This window comes from Chaetodon trifascialis, chromosome 1 (genome assembly GCF_039877785.1).
Source record: "Chaetodon trifascialis isolate fChaTrf1 chromosome 1, fChaTrf1.hap1, whole genome shotgun sequence".
Classification (NCBI taxonomy): Eukaryota; Metazoa; Chordata; class Actinopteri; order Chaetodontiformes; family Chaetodontidae; genus Chaetodon; species Chaetodon trifascialis.
In genome coordinates, this window is record NC_092056.1 from 8,627,274 (window position 1) to 8,654,768 (window position 27,495).

Genomic DNA, 27,495 nt, shown 5'->3' on the forward strand with positions numbered 1-27,495 from the left:
ATTATTGCAACGATGTTTTATTTCTATTTATTTTTATTTTCCATTCACTCACATGAATCTGACCTTCCAGTTCCTGCAGTTTTATCTCACCTCTGTCCTCCTCATCACCTCCTCCTGCATGGAAAAACACGAAATGCAACACTTTCAATTTTCGTTCCCACGCGACCTGCAGTTTATTATCAAAACCCAACATGCAACAAAATCCGTATTAATAAAACGACTAATTAATAATTTCCCTCCTCTCTCTCTCTGTCTCTCTCTCCGTTTTTTTTTAACCTCCAGTGGAAAAATATGAATTACAGCACTGCGTGGTGGACATGCGCGGAGCTGCAGCGAATATGGCGGCTTGCATCTGATAGAAAGTGAGGAATCTCCCATCAAAATACCCTTTTCAAACGGTTGGTACGGTTCATGTCTCATTATTACTCTCATGTGCTGCCAGTAACGGGTTTGTCTCTCGTTTGCTTTCGCGGGCTGCGGTGAAAAGCGCTCGGCTTCGCTGCCGTTTGTCCGCGCAGGGATAGATGGCACAGCGTGTTTATACTGTATTCTGTGCAGACTGAGACCTCGGTGCGTACAGTAGCGACAATGAGCTCTGCAGATCCCCCTTCGCTTTCTGTCTGCTGGCTTCCCGCAGGGGATTACACTGCAACTAAGAAAGCGTTTGGCACGATCACAGCCTTGTAGCGTGACGCCCGTTGCCGTAATGTAACGTTAGCGAGGTTTAGCCTGCATAATGACCACTGTCCCGCCCACCAAATGTGACCATAAACCAAATGAAAATGCGTCACAGACTTTTCTCCAAATTAATTTCTCATCCTCTGCTGACTCTTTCCCCTCCGAGGCGAAATTCTGCAACTGAAAGACAGAAATTATGTTTTTTAATCAACCACACATGCAACCTAATGCCACAGCGGTATGACGCAACTTAACCTCAGTGTTGGTATCCAGAAAAGACAACAGTTTGCATGAAAAGATAATCTGTAATCAAAGTTTTTGGATATGAAAGCATATTCCAAGTTACCATCCCCGAGGTGACGCCCTGCAGCGGCTCTCACCCCTCAGCCCCTCGGCGGTAATGTGACCCTTTTACGCTCCGGTCTGCGGGCTGTCCTGCCTGACAGAAAACACCAGGGGAGGCTGGGAGGATGGCCCCCGATCCGGATTTCTTGCTTGATCTCATTATAATCCTATTTTAAAAAACAGGGTTATTTGCCCTCTAGGCCCCCACCCCTGCAGCATAGACGGATGTGCTGCAGGGTGAAGCCACGCGAACTCAAGTCTTTGTGATTTCAGTTAATTGCAAATGTAATTAGTTGATCAGCAACTGCTTTTAATCATTTAAGTTATGAAGTTATTAAGTTTTCTATCATTGTAATTTTGATCATCTTTTACAATTTTACAAGCAAGAATCTCAAATTTTTCAGGGTCTCAGTTGTGAATATGTGCTCAGGGCTGAAACTATGATTATTTTCATTATTGATTAATTCGTCTTTTTGTCTATATTTGTCTAGAACATGTCTTTGCAGTTTCCAAAAGCTAAGAGTGACTCATTCAGAGCAGTTTAAGGCCACTTCAAACAACAAAAACAGCAAATCCTCACATTGGAGGCTAGAACCAGCAAGTATTGGCTTTTTGATTAATGACTAATCATTGTCAAAAAAGTTGCCAATTAATTTCCTGTTGATCAGTCAGTTAGTTTGTCAGCTGACTGTTTCTGCTTTTCTTTGTCTTATGTGACAGTAAGTTGAATATCTTTGGGTTTTGAACTTGTCGTACCATAAAAAGCGATTTGGAGACATTTTAAACTAAACTTTTTGTTTGGCCGTGTCGATGTTTCCGTAATTCTTCTGATGTCTGATCATAAACGTAGGTCCAAAGAATCACGTGACCTCTGATAAACGAGGGCCCTTTTCTACTTTTTTAAAACTTTCTTTAATGAAAACATCACTTCGTTACAAATTAAAGTGTTTGTTTTGCATCATGCTGTAAACATGTGCTGAAACAATTAGTCAATTTATTGATCACTCATCAACAGAAAAGCAAAAATGCAAAACATGCTGAACATCCAGCGCCTCGGATGTCTGATGATTTGCTGCTTTCCTGCTTTTTATTTAAATGTAAACTTAAAATATTTGGATTTTTTTGACTGATGGTAACAAGAGAAGCAATTTGAAGCTGTCAGCTTTTATTTCTAATATTCTATAGACATGATGAATGAATTAGTTGTAAATGTGACCCACTGATTATTGATTTGATGATGAAATTAATCATCAGTTACAGCCCTCGCATCAATAGATAATGCTGTATTATTCCCAGTAAAGACTTTCTGTGAACTCACGCCTTTCATGCAACTTCAGGTGAAATTTAAACTTTGCTTCATAATGCAGGCAAATCTTTACCAAATGTTGTTTTCACGTGAGAAAAGCTGCTGTCAGTAACTCTTCGTCAGCTCCTCCTGTCAAGGCAAAGTTACAGCCTCCCTGAAAGCAGGTCTTGGGTCATTTCTCAGATCTTCTCACTGTTCAGGTTTGTGAACATTACACTAATCCCAGATAAGTGGCTGCCTTAGTGGAAATGGAGGTCGTAAAAATTAAGTGCTTCCTGGTCTGCCCGGCGTTTTTTGTCTGACCCTCTTGAGCGAGGCAGACAGACCAGTGCAAACACTGGACCAGCCTGGATCTGAGCGAGGAGCAGAGCTGGAATCCTTTTCATGTCGGCCAGCAGACGTCCCACATCCACACGTCTTAATGGCTTTTTATGGCAGCCTGGAATCTTTATGGCTCCTTCTGACTCAATGGGATTCGCTGCGGAGACAGAGGGGTCTTCAGAGGGAGGGACAGCCACAATACATTGCAGATGCTAGAAGTTTTAAACACAACGGACCGAGGCATTGTCTGGCTTCTGGGGCGATTTTAACCTTTGAATTTCTGGATTTAATTTGGAAAGTACTGGCTTTTTTTGACGCTCTGCTACCTTGGATTATTTTTCTGCTTCATTTTGAGTGCTCACTATGTGCGGACCCGGCTGTGCTCAGAGTTTTCGTGAACCTGGATGTTTGTGCCAGATTTTCAGCATAAACAGTGTGGTAACAGTTTGATTTTGTTCAGAACTCTTGCAGTTTAAATGTTAGCAGTGAAGGAAAGCTGCTAACTCAAACCTTTTGGCCAGAGGAGGTCATACTACCACTTATTGGACACTTTTTAGTTTGAATCCCTCTGCATCAGCAAGAGCGCACATAGTGTTCATACTGTGTGATAATTGTCAGGCACAGTTAATAGGATTAGATATTATAAATGGGGTCTAATGCGTCTTTATGACTGCTGTATTTTGGATGTGCAGTTTTCTCTTCTTCAAGCTTTGAGTAACTGATTAGATATCACAGGATATCAGGAAAATATTAATACATTTTACTTGTGATAATTGCAGAATGAAGCCTTCAAGCAAACAAACAGCAACAAAACAGTTTTTAAATGATTAGTTTTGATTGTGAGATCTTCTAACAGTCAGCAAATCCCCTGATAAAAACAAATCCACAACATGTTAATCAAATACTTCCCAACCTTCCCAGCAGCGTCGACCCAAAGCCCATTTGTTCCTATTGCACACAAAAATCTTTCTAAATGTACATTTGCTCGAAATATATTGCTCAATTTTTCAAAAAAGGTAATTTTCTAAACCAGCTGGGCACTGGAGGTTTCAGCAAACATTAGTCAAACAGGAGTACATAGTGCATGTGTTGGGGACTATTTTCAGCCGTGGATTAATACACATTTGTTTCTCCAATTAATATTTACCGCAGCAGGATGCTTCCATGTGGGATTAACTCAAAATAAACTGCACTGTGTGTGTTCATGGTAATGAATGTCACACAGTTCAACAGTGTGGCTCATTGTGTTGTGAACAGTTTTTAGAAGACTGTGGCTTTGGCTGCACAGATAGCAGTTGGTGAGTTAGTTGGATCAGTGTATTGTTTTTGGTCTTTTCATTGGATTTTTTTGGATTTTTTCTTTAAAATATCACCAGGCTGTTAAAACTGAACAAAATGCATTCAGCGTTCCAAAAAGAGCAAGGCAAGTTTATTTGTATAGCACCTGTCAACAGCAAGGTAATCGTGCTTTACATGAGACAAAAAAGCATAAAGACAATATAAAAAAAGAAAAATAAGGTAATTGAAGATACATATGAATAGCATTTAAAAGTGTAAAATGAAACAGAAGATCTAAAATAAGATTAAACAGGAGACAAAGAATTATAGTGCAGCTACAATGCAAGATACGAATAAGTAGTCTCATAAATCTCTTAAAACTGGGTTTAAGAGTTGCAGTGGCAAATCTTAAACCCAGATTTAAGAGAGTTCGATCAGACCTCAGGTTTTCAGGGAGTCTGTTCCAGATATTTGCTGCATAGAAGCTGAATGCTGCTCCTGCATGTTTAGTGTTGACTCTGGGGACAATAAGCAGACCTGCTCCAGACGATCTGAGAGGTTCAGACGGTTCAGAATGGAGCAGCACATCACAAATGCTTATTAGCTCCTGAACAAATCATTCAACAGCAGTGTTTTAAAATCAGTCATTTGACACAGAAAGCCAGTAAAGATGTGAGAGTTGGAGTGATCCACTTTCTTGGCCTCAGTGGTTAAAATTGGGAAGAATTTGTCATGTAAGTTTGTAATCTCTATAGTTTTATGGGGATGTGTGTCAAAGAGCTGTGTCAAAACAATGCAGTTTTACAGTTTTTGGAATATTGTGGATGAGGTTTTCAGACTGCATCTGTCTCCTCTCCAGAGTCTGTGTAGGTAAAGGCCTGTCTGACGTCGCCTCCTCTGCAGCAGCACGTTTAACTCTGCTCATCATGGGCCGAACCCCACACAGAGGTAGGCCTTCACAATGCAGTTTTTCTGCTTCTTCTGTCACTGCTGTCCTCACACTTAGCCTCAAATGTCTCATTTTGATCACAAAACAAACAGAAAGATCAAAATGCAACATTTCCCTACCACATAATTAGGATTTTTGGTGTTTGGTTTGTTTGAGATTTTATTTTTTCCCCTTGAACTATTACAGTCGCATGTTTCATGCCTCCATTCGCTCAGTAATTACAGTCTGTGTATCAGTAGCTCCCAAATCCTGATGAGCAGTTCAATCATCTTTTGATTTCAGATCAAAAAGAGGAGAAGGAGAGACGAAGCAGCATCACAGCAGGCTCTGCCCTCGACAAGTCTAATGGTTGGAAACTCTGAGCTCTGGCTTGTTCCTCTTCACTGTTGATCCTTTCATTAATCATCCTTTGTGCCAGTGCTTGTATTAATGGGGATCAGTAGCCTATTTTGGCTTTTTTTCACTAACTTCTGGGCTGATTTTACAAAAAGCAATCACAAGTTGCATGTTAAACTGTGTCTTCAGAAGGTTTTAGCAAATTATTGATGTGTGCAAATTTGACCAAGATTAACCTCATCTCTTCCAAATCTTTATCTGCGTATTCCCTCTAGACCTTGAAAACTTTGCAGCATGATGTGCAAAGTTTCACCCGCATCTCTGGCTGTAAACCATTATACATGCAAGCGATTTATTTAGGTCTGCTATATTTATGATTTGCTTAAGTATGTGTAAATAAGTGCAGAAAATTTGATGAGATTTTGGAGACAGAACCACATATTTCCCACAGCAGTCGGTAGAGACCATAAACGGAGCTAAAAATGATTGATTGTTGGACTTATTGGATGCTAATATTGCTCTATAACTTCTGGATGTGTAAATATGCAACCGTTTGCCAACACGTTCACCATACCATCTTAAAAGGTGGTGATAAGTCACTGGTGTGCTTACAACTTGTCTCTGCAGCCCCCAAGTGGCCAAAAAGTTATTGAACATTTAAGACAAACAAATAGCACTTCAGAAGTTTTATTATCCTCCTAAAATATATTGTGATTTCAGCTCCTGTTTGTTTTGGTAAATTTACAATAAAATATCTCAGTACTTGTGGTTTATGGTTGTCTCTTTGTTGTGTTTTCTCTTACAATCTTTCATAAATCAGTTTGTTTCTGTTGTTTTTATTGCCAGAACCATTCAGTTGGGAAGACTACCTGAGAGAGACGTCCTCCATCGCTGCCTCGCCTACTTGCTTCAAACAGGTAGCTGATCATTAAGATGCTTTTTTAAGGTCCCGTGTCTTTCATTTCCACGTTGTTTTTCCCGTAAATATTTCCTATTGTGAAATGCAGTCTGCTCTTGCACAGGATACGCATGCTCTGTCTGATGTTTTGTAACTAGCTGCTTAGTTAAAGGTGTTGTTTAAAGGATAATCAATACATGACAGTGACTGAGGGTCCCTGTGTGTCCCCCTGCAGTCCAGAGTCCCCCCCTCCAATGACTTTAAAGCAGGTATGAAGCTTGAGGCTCGGGACCCTCGTAACTCGAACTCCGTGTGCATCGCAACCGTGATGGGGATGATGGGTACTCGTTTACGCCTGCGTCTGGACGGCAGTGACAACACCAACGACTTCTGGAGACTGGTCGACTCGTCGGACATCCAGCCAATAGGAACCTGTGAGAGGAACGGAGACATGCTGCAGCCACCGCTGGGTGAGTGGGAAATAAACAATGTCCCAGACAAATGTCTCAGTGAAAATGTGATGGTTTTATAGTGAACAATGGCGACACTTAACCATATTTCACCACTTTGTCGTAAGGCATCAGACATGGAAACAGTGAAACCTCTTGTGCAGCTGAAGAGAGACAAAGAGTGTTGTTGTAAAAATGTTGTAAAAATCTAACATGAGGAAGTCCTGCTTATTGATTTTTAATATCTTTTAACACATCTGACCTTGTCTTTTGACCTTTTGTTCAGGTTTCAGGATGAATGCCTCCTCGTGGCCCATGTTCCTCCTGCGGACGCTGAGTGGGGCGGAGATGGCCCCTGCCTCTGCTTTTAAAAAGGTAATGACGACTAGCAGAAGGTGCCGAAAACCAGTACTCCTTTGTATTTCTTCTGAACTGAAGCTAGTTTCAGGAAAAAGAATGAAACAAAGTTTTGACCATAAAGGCGCAAAGATTTCAGTCCTGGTTGATGTGGCGACACCTGTGGTTCCTGGTGGTAACAGCAAATGCGGTTTAATGCTGCTGGTCACGTAATTCTGCGGACAGCAAAACAAACTCCGGCCATTTTTGCCTAAACAGACATTTATTCAGGGGAAAATCTTTGAGATTGTAACTCAAAATAGGAGCTAACTTTTCAGTTAAAGCCATGAAAAGAAGGTGTGCTGATCTCTCACAGCTTTTAAATGAATAAGAATACACACACACACACACACACACACACACACACACACACACACACACATTACAGAACATGTAAATCAGCTCATGAAATGATTGCCTCGTGGCTGGGATCATAATCGATACCACTATAAATTTTGATTTAAAAATCTGAAATGTTGTAGTTCAGTTTGGATTTTTCTTACTGTCATAGTTGCAGTAATCAGCACAGACACAAGAGGGAGCCACTCATGTCATACAGCATGCCAGTAAATACGTCCAATATTTATCACAGCGAAGAATACAGTACACATAATTGATCTGATATATCGGTTAACTTTAACATGCTTTCTCTTTATTTGACTTTCAGCCTGAGATGCTCTGAATGTACAGCATTAATTTGCTTCTTTGTGTGTACATCTGTGTGCATGTTTGTGTCTGTGTGTGTGTTTATGTTTAGGAACCAGCCAGCCCTGCTAAAAACTACTTCCAGCCTGGTATGAAGCTGGAGGCGGTGGACAGAAAGAACCCTTACCTGATTTGTCCCGCCACAGTGGGAGAGGTCAGAGGTCAGGAGATCTTCGTCATGTTTGACGGCTGGCGAGGCGCCTTTGACTACTGGTGCCCCTTCGACTCCAGAGACATCTTCCCCGTCGGCTGGTGCGCCCTGACAAAGCACAGCTTACAGCCACCTGGAAACTTCTGTAAGCGCTGCTTTCATTATTCATTTCTTGTGCACATCTGGATGTCGTGAATTCCTGGTATTTCGCAGTCTTGTGTCTCAAGTACAATAGATAAACTTGCGTGCATACCACAGGGCTCCTCTGTGAAGTGGATGCTTAAATGTGCATCTAAATAAAGGAAAAAAATATTCCGTAATGGTTCAACCTTTAAATAACAGTGTCCAGTTTTCACCACTAGAGAGCAGCAGAGCACAGATGATGGATCTGCTTCATCGTTACAGGCCGTGAACTGAGTTGTGGCGACTCTGTAATGTTGACTTTCACACGAACAGCGGCCTCCTGAGTGAGGGTCTTGTGTTCGACCCATCCAGACACCCCGACCCAGAACTCTTCAGCATCGCTGTAGAGTTCACTCTCAAGTGAAACAATCTATAGGAAGCAAATAATCATCTTGATTGTTCATTCCTGACCCTGGGTGTCATATTTCAGTCGGCCATAGACTCGAGTCATTATCAGCACAGAGGAGCCTTGTTCAGAACTTCTTCAATCTGTCTGGATCCCGCTGAGATCGCAGTGTGTCTCAAACCGCTCATCAGAATTTGCCTCCTTGCAATCATTTGACCGAATCTGTGGCCTGATCTGTGACCAGTGGCGGATGAAATACTCAGATTTTACTGTATTAGCATCCAGATATACTCAAAGTACCAAAAGTAAAATGACATTGTTGTTATGTAGAGTGGCCCGTTCAGAATTTTGAATTTGTACATGAATCAACGCTGACACTGATGTAAACGTGCCCTCGTTAACTCCACAGCTCATTTGCACCTGTTTTGTGATGTTGCAGCTACTTTTAATGACTTTTTATCTGACTGGGGTAAAATAATCTATAAGAATATATCAGAATTTTTTGTTAATTATATTTTTTTCATTTCTTATTGATAAATATCTGAATTCATAGTTTGTAAAAACTGGCATCTATAGCTCTAAAATAATTATAATGGATTTGAAATTATGATATTTCCTTTTAAAATGAAATGGAGTAGAAGTATAAAGTAACAGAAGTTACATAGTAGAAGGTACAGAATCTACTGAAGTATTTACTGTGAAAAATGAGGAAGAAATTTGGAATAACCTCGTCAGGTTGTGCCTCCTCCGTGTGTTGACTCTCTTCTTTGTTGGTGGGGTTGTGACCTGCAGCTCTGACCTCCACATTGAGATTCAGCTTGAATAGATCCCAGCCAGGGATTAATTAATCCGCTTCTTTACTGTTTATGTGTGATTGTTTGGGCTGTTTTTGGCTCCGTTTTGCCCTTTTGAAAGATGTGACAAAGCAGTTTCGGCTGATTTCCCCGCAGAGACACAGATTTAGTCACGTATACCCAGAAATGACAAGTTTCAGGTTATAATCCTCTGAACAGTGTTTGCACGTCATCAAATTTGACTGAGAACAGGCTTCGTCTTCTTTATTGTGTCCTCTTTGTCCTGTTTTTCATCCAAAAAACATTTTATTTAAGCATAAAATGGGTTTATATTTCATGTTTCTTTAAGTGGAGATTAATGTAGATGGGAAAGCAGTCCATCTAAAGGTAAAGTGTCATCCAAATATCAGAATTAATCTAATATAATCAGATTAATTCTGATTAAAAATTAAACTTTCATGTTAAAATTTTCAGTTGCTTCTTTAAAAATAGTTATAATAGTAATAGACATCAATATTTATTTAAAAAGAGACAAGCAGCTAATAGACATGTTGTAACTGTAGTTGTTGAAGATGAAATATTTCCTCTTTCATCTAATTAATTATCGAAGAAATTATACACAATCTTGAGAATAACTCACGTGCAGATTTCGAAACCACTGAACAATTTTCTAAAAGTCCACCATGCTCGCTTTATTTTTGTCACATTCACGTGACCATTTTAAAATGCTGAGGTCAAAAATAAGTTTTTGATTTTAATCCCTTAAAAGCATCTTTAATAAAAAATGGTCTATTGTGAGATTGTTCCCTTTAAAGAGGAGCCTGCATCCGTCATCCAGTCTTTATTTCAAAGAAACATAAAGAACAGGAACAGCAACAATAAAAAGCAGACCTGATCCAGACGGGAGCGTAAAAAGAACAGCTTCAAAAAACAATTTTAAAAAAGGGGAACAATACTGAAAATACCAGTGGTGGAATGTAATAAGTACATTTACTCAAGTACTGTACTTGAGTGCAGTTTTGAGGTGCTTGTACTTTCTTTCTGGAAAATACTGTATTTTCTTTACTGCACTTTATTTCTAAGATATCTTTAATTATGGCTTACTTTGCAGATTCAGATAATTAATATAAACTATAAATCAACGAGTTAATTATGATGTACTCTTATCGATGAAGTTACCCGGAAGCAATTAAAATGTTCCAGCTGCAACATTAATAAACACATTAACGCATCAGTCATTATAATGCAGTGATATAATACATATTAATCTGAAATGAAACTTTCTGCATTACGTTTTTGTACTTGATCCTTGCAAACTTTAGTAAGATTTTAGTTATAGTAGAGTATTTTTACACTTTACTTAAGTATAAGATGTGAGTACTTTGTCCGAGAGGCAAAGTTTAAGAGTAAAATTTCAGCATCTCGGTGTGAAAACACTGTAAAACAAACGTTACACTGGCACAGACAAAACACTAAATGGAGCATTCCACTTCATATTTGTTTGTTTGTTTGGTCTGCGACACAAATATTTGTTTGATTTATGAATATTCTAACTTGTTTGCATTACAGTTTCTTCTGCTTTTTCCATTTGGTAATACATTCAGATATCAGTTTTTTAAACGCTTGTAAAACATCCGGTCTGGAAACATTTCACAGTGCTTCTCAAAAACCTTTTAAAGATTCAGATAACAAAAAGATTTTTACCACTTCCTTCTGTGGCTTTTTTACATACTCCCACATACTTTCCGTGGACCCCACACAGTGCCCCTGAACCTCTCTCTGCCAACACATTTCCTCCGTGTATCTGTGCAAATTAGAGCTTTGGTGGATATTATTCAAGTGCAAAGGCGAGACTGAACTATTAATTATCAATCAGGATGTAATTAAATGGTAATTGCTCTCAGCACTTGCAGTTGGAGTGTGTCACCATGTGATTTGCACTAATGCTGAAGCTTAATGTTCGAGGTTTAGCTGTTTAGCTTCTTTGGCAGAGACAGATGGTTCTGGAGTGACTGTTGAGTGTGGCTTTCTTAGCAGGTGTAATAAATATCAATCATTGTGTTTGCTGTTACGTTACATTAGCTCCCGTCCAGCAGTTTCCTCCCCTTTAAACTGTTGTCGGTGCCCACTGGTCAGGAAACATGTGGCTTTGAATAACCCGGACCAACAACCTCCTTGATTAATGGGAAGTGTGTGTGTGCACGTCAGTGTGTTTGCTGGGGTTTCCTCCGCTTTGGTGATGGATGACAGCAGTTACATGTCTGTCAGAGCATGTTGTCCGTCCTCGGGCGGCGAGAGTTTGAGCCCCCATCCAGTGTTTATGTGTCAATGCTGCAGGAAGAAGTTAATGTTTGCTTCAGTGGTTCCATGCAAGACCATCGGCTGATCCTTAGCAGGGACCCGTCAGCACGCAACGTCTTTATATTTGCTTCTGAGCTCACCTGGGCCCAGTTTCACAAAGATATGTTAGACTGGTCTGCAGTGGTAGAATGTAGCTAAGTAGTGCATTTGTTCAAGTAATGTACTTAAGTACAAATTTGACGTACTTGTACTTTATTTCAGTCTTTTCTGCTGCATTTCAGAGGGAAACATTGTTAAGACTTTTGCTCACAAAACATATGAAGCGCTTAGAAAACATGCTGTTTTTAATAAAACGGCCCGGCACGCACAGCTGAAACGATAAGTCGATTAATTGCTGAGTCGACAGAAAATTGTCAGTTGTTTTAATAATCGCTGAAGTCATTTTCATTTTTCCTCCCAGCTTCACAAATGTGAGGATGTGCTGCTTTTCTTTTAAAATATATTCTTGATAATTATGAGGTTTGTACAATTAGTTGGATTGAAGACGCATTGTGAAGGTGTCATTTGGGTTCTGGGTATTTATGACAGCATTTCTCAATATTTCTAGAATTTTTACGAACAATCAGTATTAATAATTAATTAATTGAGAAAGAAATCAGGATGTTATTTCATATCTCATTTGCAGTGAGTAATGATAACTCCATACATAATAATATAACAGTCACAGGGGATTTTCCTGCATCAGATACTTTTAAGTACATTTTCGTTATATTTGCGTATTTTTACTGATGTCTCATTTCAATGCAGTACTTTTACAGTGTGTTATTAGTACTTGTACTGCAGTAAAACATGTGTGTTCTCCCTCCACCACCGCTGGTCTGTGATGTTAGGCCAGTCTTTGCTCTTAAATTAGTCTAATGACAGTTTCTCAAAAATAGACTTTATTTTAAGTCTCAAACGTTAGCCATGCCACGCTGAGTCAGACCCATGTTTCTATGGCAACAGTCAGTGACACCTGCCGACCAATGGCACCAGATGACAAAATGAAAAAAGAGGAAAGCGTGGCTCATAATTTGTGGTTGTCTCACAGAGTTGTACAGCGAGGGAGAAGGAAGGAAAGAGTTTCTAGAGAGCGTGTTGACCTGTTTTTGGGAAACCACTGTGAGCATACATAAGTACTGCATCCTGCCACATTAAGAGGCTCAGCTCTGCGAGGGTCTGCAGTACACCAACATGTTCTACTACTGCAAGTTTTTTGTATTGTTACACTCTTTGCTCTTTGTTTCTTCACAGTTTTCCAGAAGACATTGTTTCTGCTGGAGTGAACAAATCTTTTTGATGTGGCTTTTATTTTGAAAAAGTCTTGATTTATCCAGAATTCATTACAAATTAGTCCAGAACCAGAAAGCCGCATGCAACAAATGAATTTAGACGTCTAGCTTGGCCATTATGCGGATTGAAGCCACATAGTCTGTCTTTGTGAACGCAGCCCCGTCCATGCAAAGAGACTTAGCACATATTTCCCCTTTGTGTGTGAGCGCAGTGTGTGGGAAGAAAAAAAACAGTAGGGGAGGATAATATAAACCACCAGACAGCTAATGTTTGTGCGCGAGTAAGTGAATAAGTAGGGCTTGGTTGAGGTGTTAATGAGCTGATAATTAGCTGTACATGAGAGAGAAGGAGTGAGAGACTCTGTAATTACTACTACATTTGAAATTTCTAATTAGCTTTCATCAACATTGTCCTGTCGTGATCCTGCTACACATTTCTGTAAGAAGCTACACAGGATGCAAAGATAATTATTTTCCTTTTTGTACAGTAAGCGTTCATCAACATGCAAAATTGTTTTTGTTTTTATTACATTTTTCATGATATGTCTTTGTCTTGCTGGTTGGTAATTGGGTCAGAATGCAGAATAGTCCTTCTGAATAATGCATGAAGAATAGAGCACGTCTTTATTTTATCAGATTCATGCACGTGGTTGTTTTTTGGCTATTTAAGGCAGAATAATATTACTTTTGGACACCTTATATTCAATATTTCAGCAGAAACTACCTCCTAGATATTTAATTTTCAAAACACTAAATATGACAGAAATAAGGTAGAAGGCATTTTTACACAATTTGACCAAGATATAAGTGTTACAAAAATCCTAAAAATGATTATATTAGTGCATATTTTTAAACAAATATCAAGTGTATAAATGTATTGCTGCCTTTTATTTTGAAATAGTCAACTGTCAGTGTGATTTGCCCCTCGCACACTAAACAAATCAAATTCCCAGTGGGTGTCCTGAGAGGAATAGGCTTGAAGATACATTATGAATGCAGGAATAGTGCCAAATAATTATATATCTACAAGCGACATCTCAAACACTCAGACAGTTATTTCTGTCTTGAATCTGCAACGTTAGGGCTCCAGTGTGTCCGTTCAGGCGCAGACTCAGACGTCTTTGACTGAAGGGACTTTTCCCATGCAGGCTTCCTCTGACTGCCCCGCTCCACATTGTTCCGGAGCCGGGGTGATATCCGACTGTGTGACTGTTTCCTGATGCTGGACCTGGCCATCTTTCATCGGGGGAATGTCTGAATAGTCTAGGGTTACACTGAGGGGGCGCCTCCTTCTGGGCTGTGAGAGCTTGTGTGTGTGTGTGTGTGTGTGTGTGTGTGTGAGGGAAAGATTGCTTATGTGTGCACCAACTCCTGGAGTTTGCCCCTTTTCACCCGTTTCAATCAAGACTCTTCTGATCCAGTTTAACCTTTTACCCCTCACCACCTCTGTCCCCATCCCCCATCCGCTGAGGGAGCCCCACCGTTAACCCCTCTCCCCATCGTGTCCCCCTCCCCCAGAGGCTCGCTGAGAAGCAGGTGACTGATGTAGACTGTCGATATGGCCTACAGATAACATGAATAAAGAGCTCAACTCCCCACCACTCCCGCCCACCCACTCTTCCTTCCCTCGCCCTACCCCTCCCCGGCCCGTATGCAAATCTAAACACACCCACTCCTCCTCCTCCTCCTCCTCCTCCTCCTGCTCCTCCTCCTGCTCATTCATTGGGAGGGAAGCTTTGCAGCGGCTTCAGCCAGGAGCAGAAGCAGCAGCGGCGGCAGCGTGGGCTTTGTTGTGGACTACTGCTGGGGAGAAAATAGACGGGAGGGACACACGGAGACAACTGAGGAAGCAGCTGATAGAAGGACAGAAAATAGACAATGAAGTGCAGATGAGGAGTGTGTTTTAGGGAAAGTTAGGAAGAGGAAAACAAATAGACAGAGGGGGACACAAGCCAACAGCAGATAAAAGACAGAGTTTCAAAGAAGGAACCAGGAAGCAACTGTACTGAGTGACTAGTATTGTTACGGACATCACTACTACTATCTCTACTGCTGTCTCCAGTACTGCGATTACTACTACGAAAGCCACAACTGTAGAAGCGCACTTCTGCTTTTTGTTGGGGATTTCCTGGTGAGTTTGATATCTTTCTTTTTGCTCTTTTCATAAATGACAGACAAAAACTTCCTGCGAGGTTCACAGTTCATGTGATCAGTAGTTTATCTGTCCTCGGATTGTGATTTAAAGCCTTATCTAAAGTTTTCTGATTAGGTCCAACAGATGCAGTGTGTTGATGTGAAGTCCCAGCACATTTATGGAGCAATAACACATTTCATGAAAGTATGTTTGGTATGTTCCTTTTTTTTTAATGAGAGGTTTATTTTGCCTGAAACTACCCTAATACACACCATCAGTGAATACAGCACACATTCTAATGATCTCAGTAAAACATCCACTCAATACAGGAAGTAGTAGAAGTGTCTTTGAAATTACTGCTTGACTTTTAGATTAAATAATGCTGCTCCAGCTTGGATTACTTGCTAAAACGACTCATGCTGCCTTCATTTTATTGTTTTGGTAAAACATAAGAAAGGGAAGTGAAAGCTAAATCTGCTATTCACACGAAAGTTGCATGCCATCTCACAAGTGCAGCAGCCTCCTACTCTGGTGTAAATGATTACAGCTGCTGTTTCACACTGTTTTCTTTGTTTAGCATGAAGACTTTTGAAATGACTTGCATCCATTCAAATTCACTGTAAAAGATTAGAGGCCTTTGCCTTTGCAGACAGCCCCAAAGTCTGCAGATTTAACAGTATTGTTGGCTGTAATTAAGTTTGGAGCTCCATGTGTTTTTGATCATGTTTTATGTGTGTGTGTGTGTGTGTGTGTGTGCGTGTGTGTGTGTGTGTGTGTGTGTGTGTGTAAAGCATCAGGAATTAGTTTGCCAAAGGCTCAGGCAATGATTAGCGGATCTCAAATATTTTCAGGACACTGATCTTACACACCCATCTTTTTTATTAGACGGAGTTGTGCGATCAGTTCAAAGGTGAACGTCCACGCAGGTCACAGTAGAACAATGGTGATTTTCTTTTTGTTTTTCAAGCTGAAGACTTTATTATTTATGCCTAGAAACTATTTAAGTGACTTCCTCTCTCTGCTATCTGCACACAGTCACACACCTGAATGTGCAGTTAATGAGTTTCATTCGCCTTTAGATTGTGTGTGTGTGTGTGTGTGTGTGTGAGAGTGTGGCTGAATGGACTGTTTGCTGTGTGGGTGCTCGGCATGTGAGGGTGTGTGGTGGGGGGGGGGTGGAGTGTTGTAATTAGATGAGGGGCAACTCTGTGGAACCCCTCCCCCCACCCCCCAGACAGCAGACACACTTCTCAGCGACCCCTTTCTCATGCGTGCACGTACGCTCACACACACTCGCATACGCTCGCACGTGCACGCGTATCCTCAGGCTGTGGCTTACACAGGTCAGCGGGTCGACTTGGAATTATATAGTCATGATCAGTACCATATGTCTCTGTTTTATTGCACTCTATGCATCCCGGGGACGCTGTGCTCAGATTGTTTAAAATATTTCGGTTGGTGTTGTTGAACATTATACGCTTGTTTACCTTAACAGTTTTGCAGAACTTAGCCAATGTACCGCATTTTGTATCACACATAGCCATTGTGCAGACCGTGCCGCTTTAGAAATGTGAATGCATCCTTTCTACCATTCCAGGCGGCCATTGGTTCCTACTCATTTGCATACAGAAATGAATGGAAGTCAATGACAGGAACAGGAAGAAAAATATATACAAGTTTTTACATCTTTTATAGCTTATAGAGCTGGAGAAGTCAATTGAAAATACATTTGCAACAATTTTGGTTAATTATATTGAATCGTTAAAGTCATATTTTTGGCAAAAATACCGGACTTTGGCCAACTCCATCTTAGATGTGAAGATTCGCAGCTTTTCTCTGATTTGTTGGTGTAACTTTGGGCTCTACTAAGTTGTGATATGCATTTTTATTGGCAGAACAATAAAGTGACAGATTGATCGATAATGATGATATTCGTTACAGTGCTAATACTGTACATTAGAAAAAGGTAAGCAGCCATGTAAAGTTTATGTGACTTGTAGTTAAGGAGCTAAAATTGCAGCAAAGCATCCCTGGTTTGGTCCTTCAACCCTTTAACAAGCAGCCTCCCAGTTGTGGCTCGGTCATTAAGCGTTGTTCAAACTGAGTTTTAATTTAAACTCAAGCAGAGAAAGTTTCCAACAAATATACCAGGCTGTGTTTTGGGGGAATAGTGTGGTGTGTAAAATGATGCAGATGTTTTGAATGAGTCCACACGAGGAAACGGTGCAGGCATTAAAAGAAGCACAGAGTCCAGGGTTTGAATATTTCACTCAGCGCCAACGGGAGCTGATGCAGAATCCGTAAGATACTGTCAGACCGTGTGGAATGAAATGCATTCATAAGCAGATTTTCTTTGAAAGTTAGGGTAAAAAATGCAGAGGTGATTAGTCTTTTTTAAGTAAATGTGATGATAACCTAATATCCGGTCGAATATGACATTAATCACCAGTGTGGAAATGGCACAAGATGCTGTGGTGGCTGTCACATAACGTGAATGGATTAGATTTTCAGGCAAAGATCAGAGACCCCCACCCCCCCGACTCAGATTTCCTACGGTGAATTAAAACCCGCTGATACTGATTGGTACCCTGCAAACAAATTTTGATCTGCCTTTGTAGGGCTTATGGCTCCGAGCTGAGTGTGAATAAGTGTGCCGCTGTGCGAGCAGGTTGGTATCGCTGTTCCTCTGAGAGCACGCTTTGTGTGACCGTCCCGGTGAGCGAGTGAGCCCTCGCCCTTTGAAACAAAACACTGCTCTATTCTACGCCCACTTTCACTCATTTCCCAATTAAGCAGCTTTCAGGGTGCCCCGGCTGGCCCCTTAGAGAATACTGTAAACCTTCCATAGTCTCAGCATATCGCCTCAGTCAAGGAGGCTCTAATGAAAGCCTCTGCCCCTTGAGAGCTTCCACATGTACTCTCAGGCCCCTGCTCTCAACACGCACCGCATACGTATTGAAATAGGAGATGGTTATTTCTCTCTCTCTCTCTCTTGTTTTTGCTGTCTTTCTTCACTCACCCACTATGGTGATTGTTCTTCATTCATGGAGTCATGCTCACGGCTAATGAAGACAGAAGGGGGTGATGGTGCCGCTGTTTTTTTCTCCTTTCTAACAATGGTTACTGCCACACTTCATTGTCACTTCGTTTCTATTTTAACTCTTCAGCTGATTGGTTGGTGCTTGAAGGTGTTCCACAGAGTGCATTCAAGCAGGTTGCTGGATATTTTTAATTCAATGTTGGTGTGGTTTTTCTTTTATTAGGAAAGTGAATCATAGTAGGAAATAAGGGAAGCGAGAGCAGGGATGGCGCACAGCAAAGCTCTCTAACTAAACTTGAACCTGGGACCCAAAAAGGGTCCCAGAAGCCCGAAACCACCTGGATTTTTACAGCAGTGTACTGTCTAGAGTCTGATTGATAGATTGATAGATGTTGCCAAGAACTGCCAATCAAATGAAGACCTTGATGGGACTCTAAACGTCTAAATCTCACACACTAACCAGACCAATAAAATGCCTTTAAGTGGTTTGGGTCATACACACACACACACACACACACACACACACACACACACACACACACACACACACACACACACACACACACACAGTCAATATAAACTCCAGTATACCCCTGTCTGTGTAGGTGGTTTGAAAAAGCTGTTTCATTTAGTGTTCATTATAGTTCAGTATAGTTAAACACTTAGCAAAGCAGTTTATATAAGTTTTATAGGTTGTATTTTAGTTGAATGTTTGAATCTTATGTTTCTTGCTTCAACTACAATATATTTTATTGTATTTTTACTGAAAAGAACTTAACATTTATAGTTTGCTATTATTGTTGTGGGAGTATTAGCTGTTACATTATCAGTTTTTCTAAACTCCCAATTGACATAAGCCTCAAGAATCCAATATCGAGTGCTGTATGTGGAATTGAGTTTAAATCCTATCACCATAATCACTATTTTAGTTGTGTGGCTGGAAGTCTAGCAGGCAGGTCTCTGGAGGGTGGTGACTTTTGACTCGATTTCAGCGCGGGGAGGGGATAAATACAAAGGACCTGCCAATCTCAGAGGACTCTGAAAAATCAAAACAAATCTCCTCTGCAGGACAACTCAGTTACCCTTTTCCCTTCATCTTTTGTCTTTCTTGCCATGTTTTCTCCTCCTTTCTTAAAGTAGGTAGGCAAACACTGTGAGAATTGTCCTTAGCGTGCGTTGAAATGTGACATTTCTAATAATGCAAATCATGCCTCGTCTCAAGGACCTACAGCGCAGTTGACTCTGCACATGTCTTTGTCTGAAGCCTCTGTGTGTGGACAGAGGGCAAATCTAATTGTGTGTTTGTGCAAGCAAAATATTTTGTGCTGCAGATTTAGAATTTATTTACTTCAAAATATACATTCCACTTTTGGTGTCCAAATTACTCAGGGAATTTCAACTTGCAATATATCAATTCCTATGTGCAATCTATTCACTATCAATACTCCAGTCAGGAGCACTATCATTCAATGTGCAATGTCAGTACTGATTGTTCATATTCATATCAATGTGCAATGTCAGTATTGTTTGTTCATATTTCATTATTCCTTGTTTATATTGTTTGGTTTGATATTTATTGTCCTTTTTACTGATGCCCTCTATGTTTGCTATCCACTTTTGCTGCTGTAATACCTGAAATTTCCCCACTGTGGGACTAATAAAGGTATATCTTATCTTATCTTATTTTATCTTAAATTGATTAATGTCATGTTATCGTTTTCTCTGATGACCGTTAGTCTGATGCAATCTAACATCGATTACAAGAAGAATAACAATATATTTTTTATCTTTCCCATGTCACATTTTTTCCAGTTACCCTTCCCAGTGCTCTCCTCGCTCCTGTTTCTTCCACCTCAACCTCCCTCACTACACGTCGCTCCTCTTCCAACTCCTCCTCCTCCATGCAGACCTCATACCGACTGCCCAACCCCTTGCCACCCCTCCCCGTGCGCAAGGGTGTCCGAGGTCGCCGTCCCAAATCTCAGACTATCGCTTTGTTGAAGGCAGCGGCCGAGGCTGCAGCAGCGGCAGCAGTAAATGGAGCATCGCAAAGCCCTGCCAGAACTGGCTCTGAGGCTCAACTGGCCCCCAGACCACACAAGAAGAGAGGGCCCAAGCCGAGGAACAAGGTGAGATGTCACAAGAGTTGTAATCTGTTATGCTGCGGTCCAGCGACCCTGCCATTTTCTGTTTTGTGTATTATGGCAGAAATGATTTTGATGAAGAGAAGATGGGGTCAGAGGTGAACCGTTTGAGGGAGGGAGGAGGTTTTGTGTATGCTTATTCACCATATATGAGCAGAGCAGCTGCTGTAAGTGCTGCACTGCACCTTATTTATAGCAGTAAAAGAGTTAAAACACACCTTTAATAAATCATTAACTAACAGCCTTTGTAGGTGAGAGAGTTTTAATGAGAGAGGGTTTGTTTGTTTTTTGCTGCAGAAGAAGCCTCGGGTGGTGCAGTCCCTCGGGGCGCCATCAGTTACAGCTCCACCTCCAGAGACCCGACTGAGCTCCAGCCATGTCTCTGCAGACAACAACCATAGCAACGGCTCAAATGTAGTTTGCACAGGTAAACTGGATAATAGACACAACCGAGTGTGATGCCTGCACGTGTACTCGGCCGGTCTGCTGCTTTTTAGCTCGACTCAACAGTCAACAGAAAGAATGCAAAAATGTTAGGTTGGTGTCATTTTGGCTCAATGATCTTTGTGTCATTCCAGTGTGTGTCTATGTGAACAAGCACGGTGACTATGGCCCGCATCTCGACCGAAAACTGGTGCAGCAGCTCCCGGACCACTTTGGTCCCGCTCCAGTCAACGCAGTGCTTCAGCAGGCGGTTCAGGCCTGCGTGGACTGTACCTACCAGCCCTCTGTGCTGCTGTCGTTCCTGCAGAGCCAGTCCCACACAGGAGGAGAGGTCATCAGAGGTAAATGCTGTGAACACCACAGGATACGACAAACAGTGCAAAACCAATATGTAGTCAATAGGAAATGATAAGAAAAAGACAAAAGTAGCAAAGTCTCACATTTGAGAAGCTGGAATCAGGAAATGTTCGGCATTTTGCTTGAAAAATAGTGCACATCAACATTTTGGCAGATTTTGTCTGTTTCCCCCTGTTTCCAGTCTTTATGCTAAGCCAACCAACTGCTGGGTCAGCCTTCTTTTTAAACTCTTGGCGAGCAAAACAAAATGTTGAACTATTTCTTTAAAAGTCACTTCTTGAAAGAACAAATCCATTCTAATGTATTCCTAACCCCACACACACTCATGGGTCACGGATGGTGTGTGTGTGTGTGTGTGAGAGAGAGAGAGAGAGAGAGAGAGGAGAAAGAGAGGAGGAATAAAAGACAGTGCCTGTGGCAGCAGCTGATGTGAGCACTGCGTCTGTAATCAGAAATGACATGTGCGTCTAACCTGGTTTGGGATGCTGGGATTGGGTATCCCTCAGGGGACCGGATTGGGAAGGCTATGGGTGAAGCTGGGTGGGGGGGTGGGGGTGGGGGGGGGGGGGGGGTTTAATGTGTGGATTTGTGCAGGCTTGGCTTGGGTGGGAGGGTGTAATGCAGTGTGGGATGGGGTGAAAAATGCGGGTTTGTGCTTATAAAGGCAGGGTGCTAACCCTAAACCATCTGCTGCTTTTCTTCAGCTGTGAATGCAGTGTGTGTGTGTGTGTGTGTGTGTGTGTGTGTGTGTGTGTTTGTACATATTGCATGTAGACTAATGGCTGCTTGTGCTGTGTGTCCCCTGCCCCCAACCCCCCCAGTGCGGTCAGAGCATGGCATCCGCTACGTGAAGCTGCCCTCTGTCTCCAGTACGTCTTCTGTGCTGCGGTTCCTGGAGAACATGTGCCAACATCTGGAGAGCGACAGTCTGTTCAGCTCTCAGCCGTTCAGCCCCTTCAACAACAACAACAACAACGCACGCTTCTACAACAGGACCAAGTCAGGTGGGCAGATGTGTGGAGGGGGTATTAGAGGATTTAGGTGTGGAGTCGCTCTATAGAAGCAGTATTTCTAAAATAATTTCTATGGAAACAACAAAATGATTGTTCAGAACAACATTTTGTTGTTTGTGATTATATGTTCTATGCACTTCTGTGAGACTCGCTGGTGATGATTTTCTGTTCATTGTTTACTGTTTCATTGCTAGTTCTTTGATTGCCCTGTTCTTCTATTTGGTCCAAACAAACTGTCCCATAGTCTCCTGGGTGTGCTGTAGGGTCGATCTACACTGATTTGTGCATTCAAGAATGTTTTTGAGGATTTTTATCTTCTTTCTGGCAAACTGGTGCCCTTATTTAATTTGATGCAGATTGTGATCTGAACGTAATCTAATCTCCCCCTGAGCCTCCCTACATAACTCAGTCACTTTATGACTGTGTGCATAGTCCAGCACAGCGCAGCGTTTCTGCACGTTTTAGTCTTGACGGTTTCTTTTCTCGGCCTTTCTTGAAACAGAACCACTGTCTCACACTGAGAACGGCGTGTCCAAGGACGATTCCACAAAGGATCCCACTCCCAGCAACCGCTCGCTTCACACCGTGTCGGACTACCGAGCATCAAAGAAGGAGCGGACATATTACCCTGGGCAGACACACACACCACCGCCCCTGCGACGCGTCAGCTCCAATCCCACCGAACTTGGCCCAGTGTGTGCACACAGACGAGTGGAAGGTAAGCTAAGCTGTGCAGTTGCATCACCGTTCAAAGGCACCTCATTATGTACATCAGTAGGTGACTTAGTCGTACATTCAGTCAATTGTGCAGTTTACAGTGTACATTCCCTCCATGAGTTTGGTCTCCGGCTGACTTTACAATGTTTCCAGCTGATTTGTAAAACAAGAAATTTTTAAAAGGGTCTTAAATGTGCAGTTGATCGCTACAAAAGCATAAGTATGATTGAACCGCGTTTCCTAACTGACCCCCATTTGTTTCAGTTTGGCCTAAATTTTGCAAATTTCAAAGACGTTTCTCCTAGTTATTCTCACTCTTTGCCACTCTGCAGCAGCGAGCTCAACAACAGGCCCAGACCATTTGAAAAAGGACAAGGGGGTTTCAGGAAACGACGCTTCTTCCTGGTCAGTCGATGAAGTCATACGGTTTGTCCAAGAGGCTGATCCCCAAACTCTCGGCCCACACGTAGATCTATTTAGGAAACATGTGAGTATTTCGTTTGTATGAACTGTCGTCTTCATCATGTTTAAAGGTCAGCAGACTCCCAGACTGCACTGGTTTTCACTCACTGTGCTGTATCATGCAGTCGCCTGGTTAAATAACTTCTCCCTCAGCTTGCTCACCCTCAAATCAGACTGGAATTTCCACCATTCAGTGCCTTAATCAAGTCATTGTCATTTGGATTGAATTGTTCTGAGAGGAAGTGTTTGTAATGCGCCCCCCTGCTGACAGCGTGCTCCTCTCTCTACAGGAGATTGATGGCAAAGCTCTGATGCTGCTGCGCAGTGATATCATTATGAAGTATATGGGACTGAAGCTGGGCCCGGCGCTCAAACTCTGTCATCACATCGAGAAGCTGAAACAGACCAAACAATAGAAGATGAAGGCACTCTCTATACTCACTGGCATCACACAAACACGTATTATTCTACAGGGACATAGTGCAGCGTTAATCCACCTGAACCAAGGTCGTGGCTACCATTGAGGACACTGAAGTCAAGTTTTTGGGGGAATTTGTGTTTTTTAGCAACCTGCAGGGAATCTACAAATGAAACCGTACACATCACGGTCATTTTCTGAAATGATTCCAGTATTTGTAGAATCAAGCTATTCAACTTTGACCACTTTTTGGTCAATAAATAAGTGAATCAATACAATTTTATTCTGGAGAGTGTAGAAAGGGTTTTGAAACAGCATTTACAGTCATGCTGGTAAATAAAAGTATAAACTAACAGGAAAGTATAATTGAACAGTTAAAGTAACATTATGTAAGAACTGGTATGAACAGTTTGGTGGCCCAGCAGTTTCAGACTGCAATTCACCTGTAGGCTAGTTTCATAAATATGGACAGCTGTACACGTGCATTTGTTATGATTACATAACTTCTGATAAATCTGATCTGAACATATTTATTGTTTAATTTACAGAGCAGAGTTTACTTTCATCTTAAAACAGATACACGTTACATTAATTAATCTTCTGCATAAGTGTAATTAGTATCAGATATCTGAGCATAAGCATGATCTTTGTTCATGTTGGTGTTTTTTTTATTGCCTCATTAAGAAAAAAGGGAGGCCATAATTTAACAAACTTTTAATTTACCTCTACATTTCTACTTTTAGACATGCACACACAGACATAAGCTGCAGATTTTGCAGCTTTATCTCTTAAGATTTCTGGCTGCTGAAGTGTTTTTTCCCCCGGTCAGAATTTCAGGATGGATGCTCTGCACTCAAGATTGGGAAGTTAGTTCAGGTACGGGCAGTGAAGGTCTTGCTGCATCATTTCTAACAATGCAATAAAGTTTCTGAATGACTGCGCATGTTGCAGACTGTCAAATTTAGTTTATGCAAGCCAGTGAATGTATGAAGTCGTGAGTGTTATTACTAGCAGGTGCTAAACAACAGGAGTGTGCCAGTTACGTGACTGAGATGTGTTGAAGGGTTTCATTCCATAAGTACAAATATCACAAGTGAACTTTAGCAGAGTGGGCACCACTTTTATTAAACGGTGGACATGTTATTTTGGAAGAAAACCTTTCATTGTGATTCTACAGGACAGGCTGTAGAGGTAGAAAGTCAGTTACTGAAGAGTTATTTCTCTTTTATTTGCTTCTGTTTTGTGTGCAGGAAGCTGAACGGTTTCAGCGTGAGCCCTGACGTAGCTACATGATTGTACTATGCTTCGACAGTCACACTATCAAACACACACAAACACACACGAGATATATGTATACAATGACTGGAATACTGTAAGTGTTGACATTAAAATAAAGACAATGCCATTAACTGTCTAGTTTGAGTGCTGTACAGAGCGTTTAAGTGCTCCTGAGAGAGCACATGATGGAGAAGCTGTTTTGTATAAAGTCAAGCCAAAAGGTTGTTTTTTGATATCATTTTGTACTGTAACAAAGTGTATCAGCCTGTATCAAGCGTAAGTGTAATCAAATGTTTTTCTGCCTGAAATAGTTTTTGTGTGCACCATCAAATAACTACCTACAGGACGATGTTGTGTCTGAGTAATTATTCACATGCCTCAAAGTATTCATCTGTTTTCAGTGGCAGAAATACTGATTTTCTGAACATTTCAGAACCATTTTCAAACCAAATCATGTGTGTTGTAGCTGCATTTCACACTGTTGCTCTCCTGTAGTGGTGACAAGTTGATACTTGAAACCGTCTTGCTTTAATGTGAAACTCAGGTTTTTAGTAGGGGTTGTTTCTTAGAAGATTTGGTTTACATCATTAGCATTTTGTGTTCATTCCTAAATTATGAGGGACTGCACAATAACCAACTATGTATATTTTTTATGCCTTGTCATCTACCGCTCTGCAGCATTTCATGTGTATATATACAACTTTTTACTGTATGTTCAACAAAAGATGTTTGTTAAATATGTTTGATATGCATTCACACAATTAAACATTTGTTTACATCATCTTAGTGTTTGAGACCCCAGCACAAGGCCACCAAGTTTTGTTTTTAATAGTCCAGTGGTTCCCAACCTTTTTTGATAAAAATTCCTTTAATCGAAGGAACTACTCCACCACCATGTTATGAGTTTTGACCAAATCTAACAAAGAGGTTTTTTTTTCCTTGATGCATTTTTAGCAGCCTGAATAGGAAAAATGTTCTAGTAATTCACAAGATAAAAGCAAAGTTTAGAAGAAAGTCTGAATAAATAATGGAACTTTGTGGAGCATAAAAGCATTTTTCTGCTCCCATCTTGTTAATCATCACGCCACAACTCAGTTTTTTCTTGTGACCCCTCAGGGGGTCTTGGCCAACAGACTGTGGACCACTGGCCCAGTCAGTTGAATTGAATCCTACAATGAAAACATAATTGGGGCACAGGGAGAAAAAATAAATGTGAGACAGGGATATGAGAGAGGTGTAAGCGATTAAAGAAATTAATGTTGCAAAATGAAATGCAAAGAAAAAGCAACAGTAGAGCTGAATATGCTTTTAGTTTTGGTCATTTTTGTGTGTGAGTGTGTCTCTCTCCCTCTGTGTGTGTGTGTGTGTGTGTGTGTGTGTGTGTGTGTGTGTGTGTGTCTGGAGGGGATGGGGGATGGGGGTCAAAGGATCATGGATGTCTTATTTAAGGAAAGTGACAGTCCAATAGGAGTCATTGTTCAAAAGATCAGCCAGTTCAAATAGCTCACTAGCAGCACTCAGGATAAACAGGCCAATTATGACTCCTCTTGCAGATCCTTTAGGAATGGTATATGTTGTTTCCTGCGTGGGAAGCGAGCTACAGTCACAGCATAGTGCACCCAGTTGAAATCTGTATTACACCAACCACATGATTACAATTATTTATGTGATGACAATGTTAAATAAGTGTAGATTTCGACCAGCATAAACCCTTGCATAAAATAGCATTCACTTAAGATAAAAGTTACAGAGTATCCAGCAGTGGTATATCAAGTATTCAGATCTTTTACTTAAGTGGTCATGCTACAGAGTAGAAATCCTGTGTTACAACTAAAAGGAATGTATTCAAATTGTTATTTGAGGAGGACCAAAAGTAAAAGAGTAAAAGCATCAAAATATACTCAAAGTAACAAACTACAAGAACTCACTGTGCAGAATGGCTCATTGGATTATAATTATTAATACATTCATGTGTACATAATTAATGTTGCAGCTGGTAAAGGCTATTTTTAAATACTAATTTATGCTGCTGGGTAGCTTGTGAAATTCTCCCTGGAATCAATACAGTCTTAACATGTAACTCTGCAAAGTAACGAATAACAAAACGTGGAGGAAAAAGAACAACTGAAATGCAGTGGAGCACAACTATGAAACAGCAGATAATGGAAGTATAAATCTCCCAAAATTCTGTTTAAATACAGCACTTGAGTAAATGTACACAATTACTTTCCACCACTGCTGGTATTGTACAATTTTGATGGCAATATCTCATAAGTTGAATATCTTTATGTTGCATCGCTAATCGTCACAGTCCTCCGGCTACTGTCACAATAGGAACTTCTGTAATTAGCTGATGTTAACAGTCGAGTTAATTAAGAAGGGGCACCTGCAGTTTTAGCTAAACAGAGAAGCTAACGGCCAGCGCTATGTTTCGTTGTGTCCACCTACACAAACGGACAGCGGTGAACAGTTTCAAAGACATCGGTCCTCATCCAAGTTTTAGGCTAATACCAGAGTAAAAGTAAGTGCAACTAATATACAGTCCACACAACAACCCCTTAAACACGCATACTGGTTAGCTTAGTTAACGTTTTAGCTAACTAGCTGGCTAGATCAGTAGCTGCTGAATGGTTACGCTACGACTGACTGGCCGGCTGAGTATTAGGGGATTTAACAGCAAGTTGACCAGCTTTTGATATTGGAAATTAACTAACTCCAACC

The 27,495-nt window shown here is 41.1% G+C and overlaps 1 protein-coding gene across 1 annotated transcript; it reads left to right on the top strand.

The window, feature by feature from the left end:
* The first annotated feature begins 52 nt into the window (after window positions 1–52).
* Window positions 53–25,577, top strand: scml2 (Scm polycomb group protein like 2). Its single transcript, XM_070968200.1, has 14 exons — window positions 53–398; window positions 4,788–4,876; window positions 5,160–5,225; window positions 6,060–6,130; window positions 6,347–6,581; window positions 6,847–6,935; window positions 7,714–7,957; window positions 19,754–20,070; window positions 20,383–20,512; window positions 20,664–20,870; window positions 21,708–21,890; window positions 22,402–22,617; window positions 22,949–23,103; window positions 23,369–25,577. Exons 2-14 carry the CDS (start codon window positions 4,855–4,857, stop codon window positions 23,492–23,494), a joined length of 2,061 nt encoding a protein of 686 aa, XP_070824301.1. The 5' UTR covers window positions 53–398; window positions 4,788–4,854; the 3' UTR covers window positions 23,495–25,577.
* Window positions 25,578–27,495: the final 1,918 nt, after the last annotated feature.

Excerpts from the sequence above, each read along its gene's own strand:
- scml2 (XM_070968200.1), top strand. The coding sequence starts at position 4,855 with ATGGGCCGAACCCCACACAGAG. Across the intron at positions 6,131-6,346 it reads CGCCTACTTGCTTCAAACAG|TCCAGAGTCCCCCCCTCCAA; the intron begins GTAGCTGATCAT and ends GTCCCCCTGCAG. Across the intron at positions 20,871-21,707 it reads AGGAGGAGAGGTCATCAGAG|TGCGGTCAGAGCATGGCATC; the intron begins GTAAATGCTGTG and ends CAACCCCCCCAG.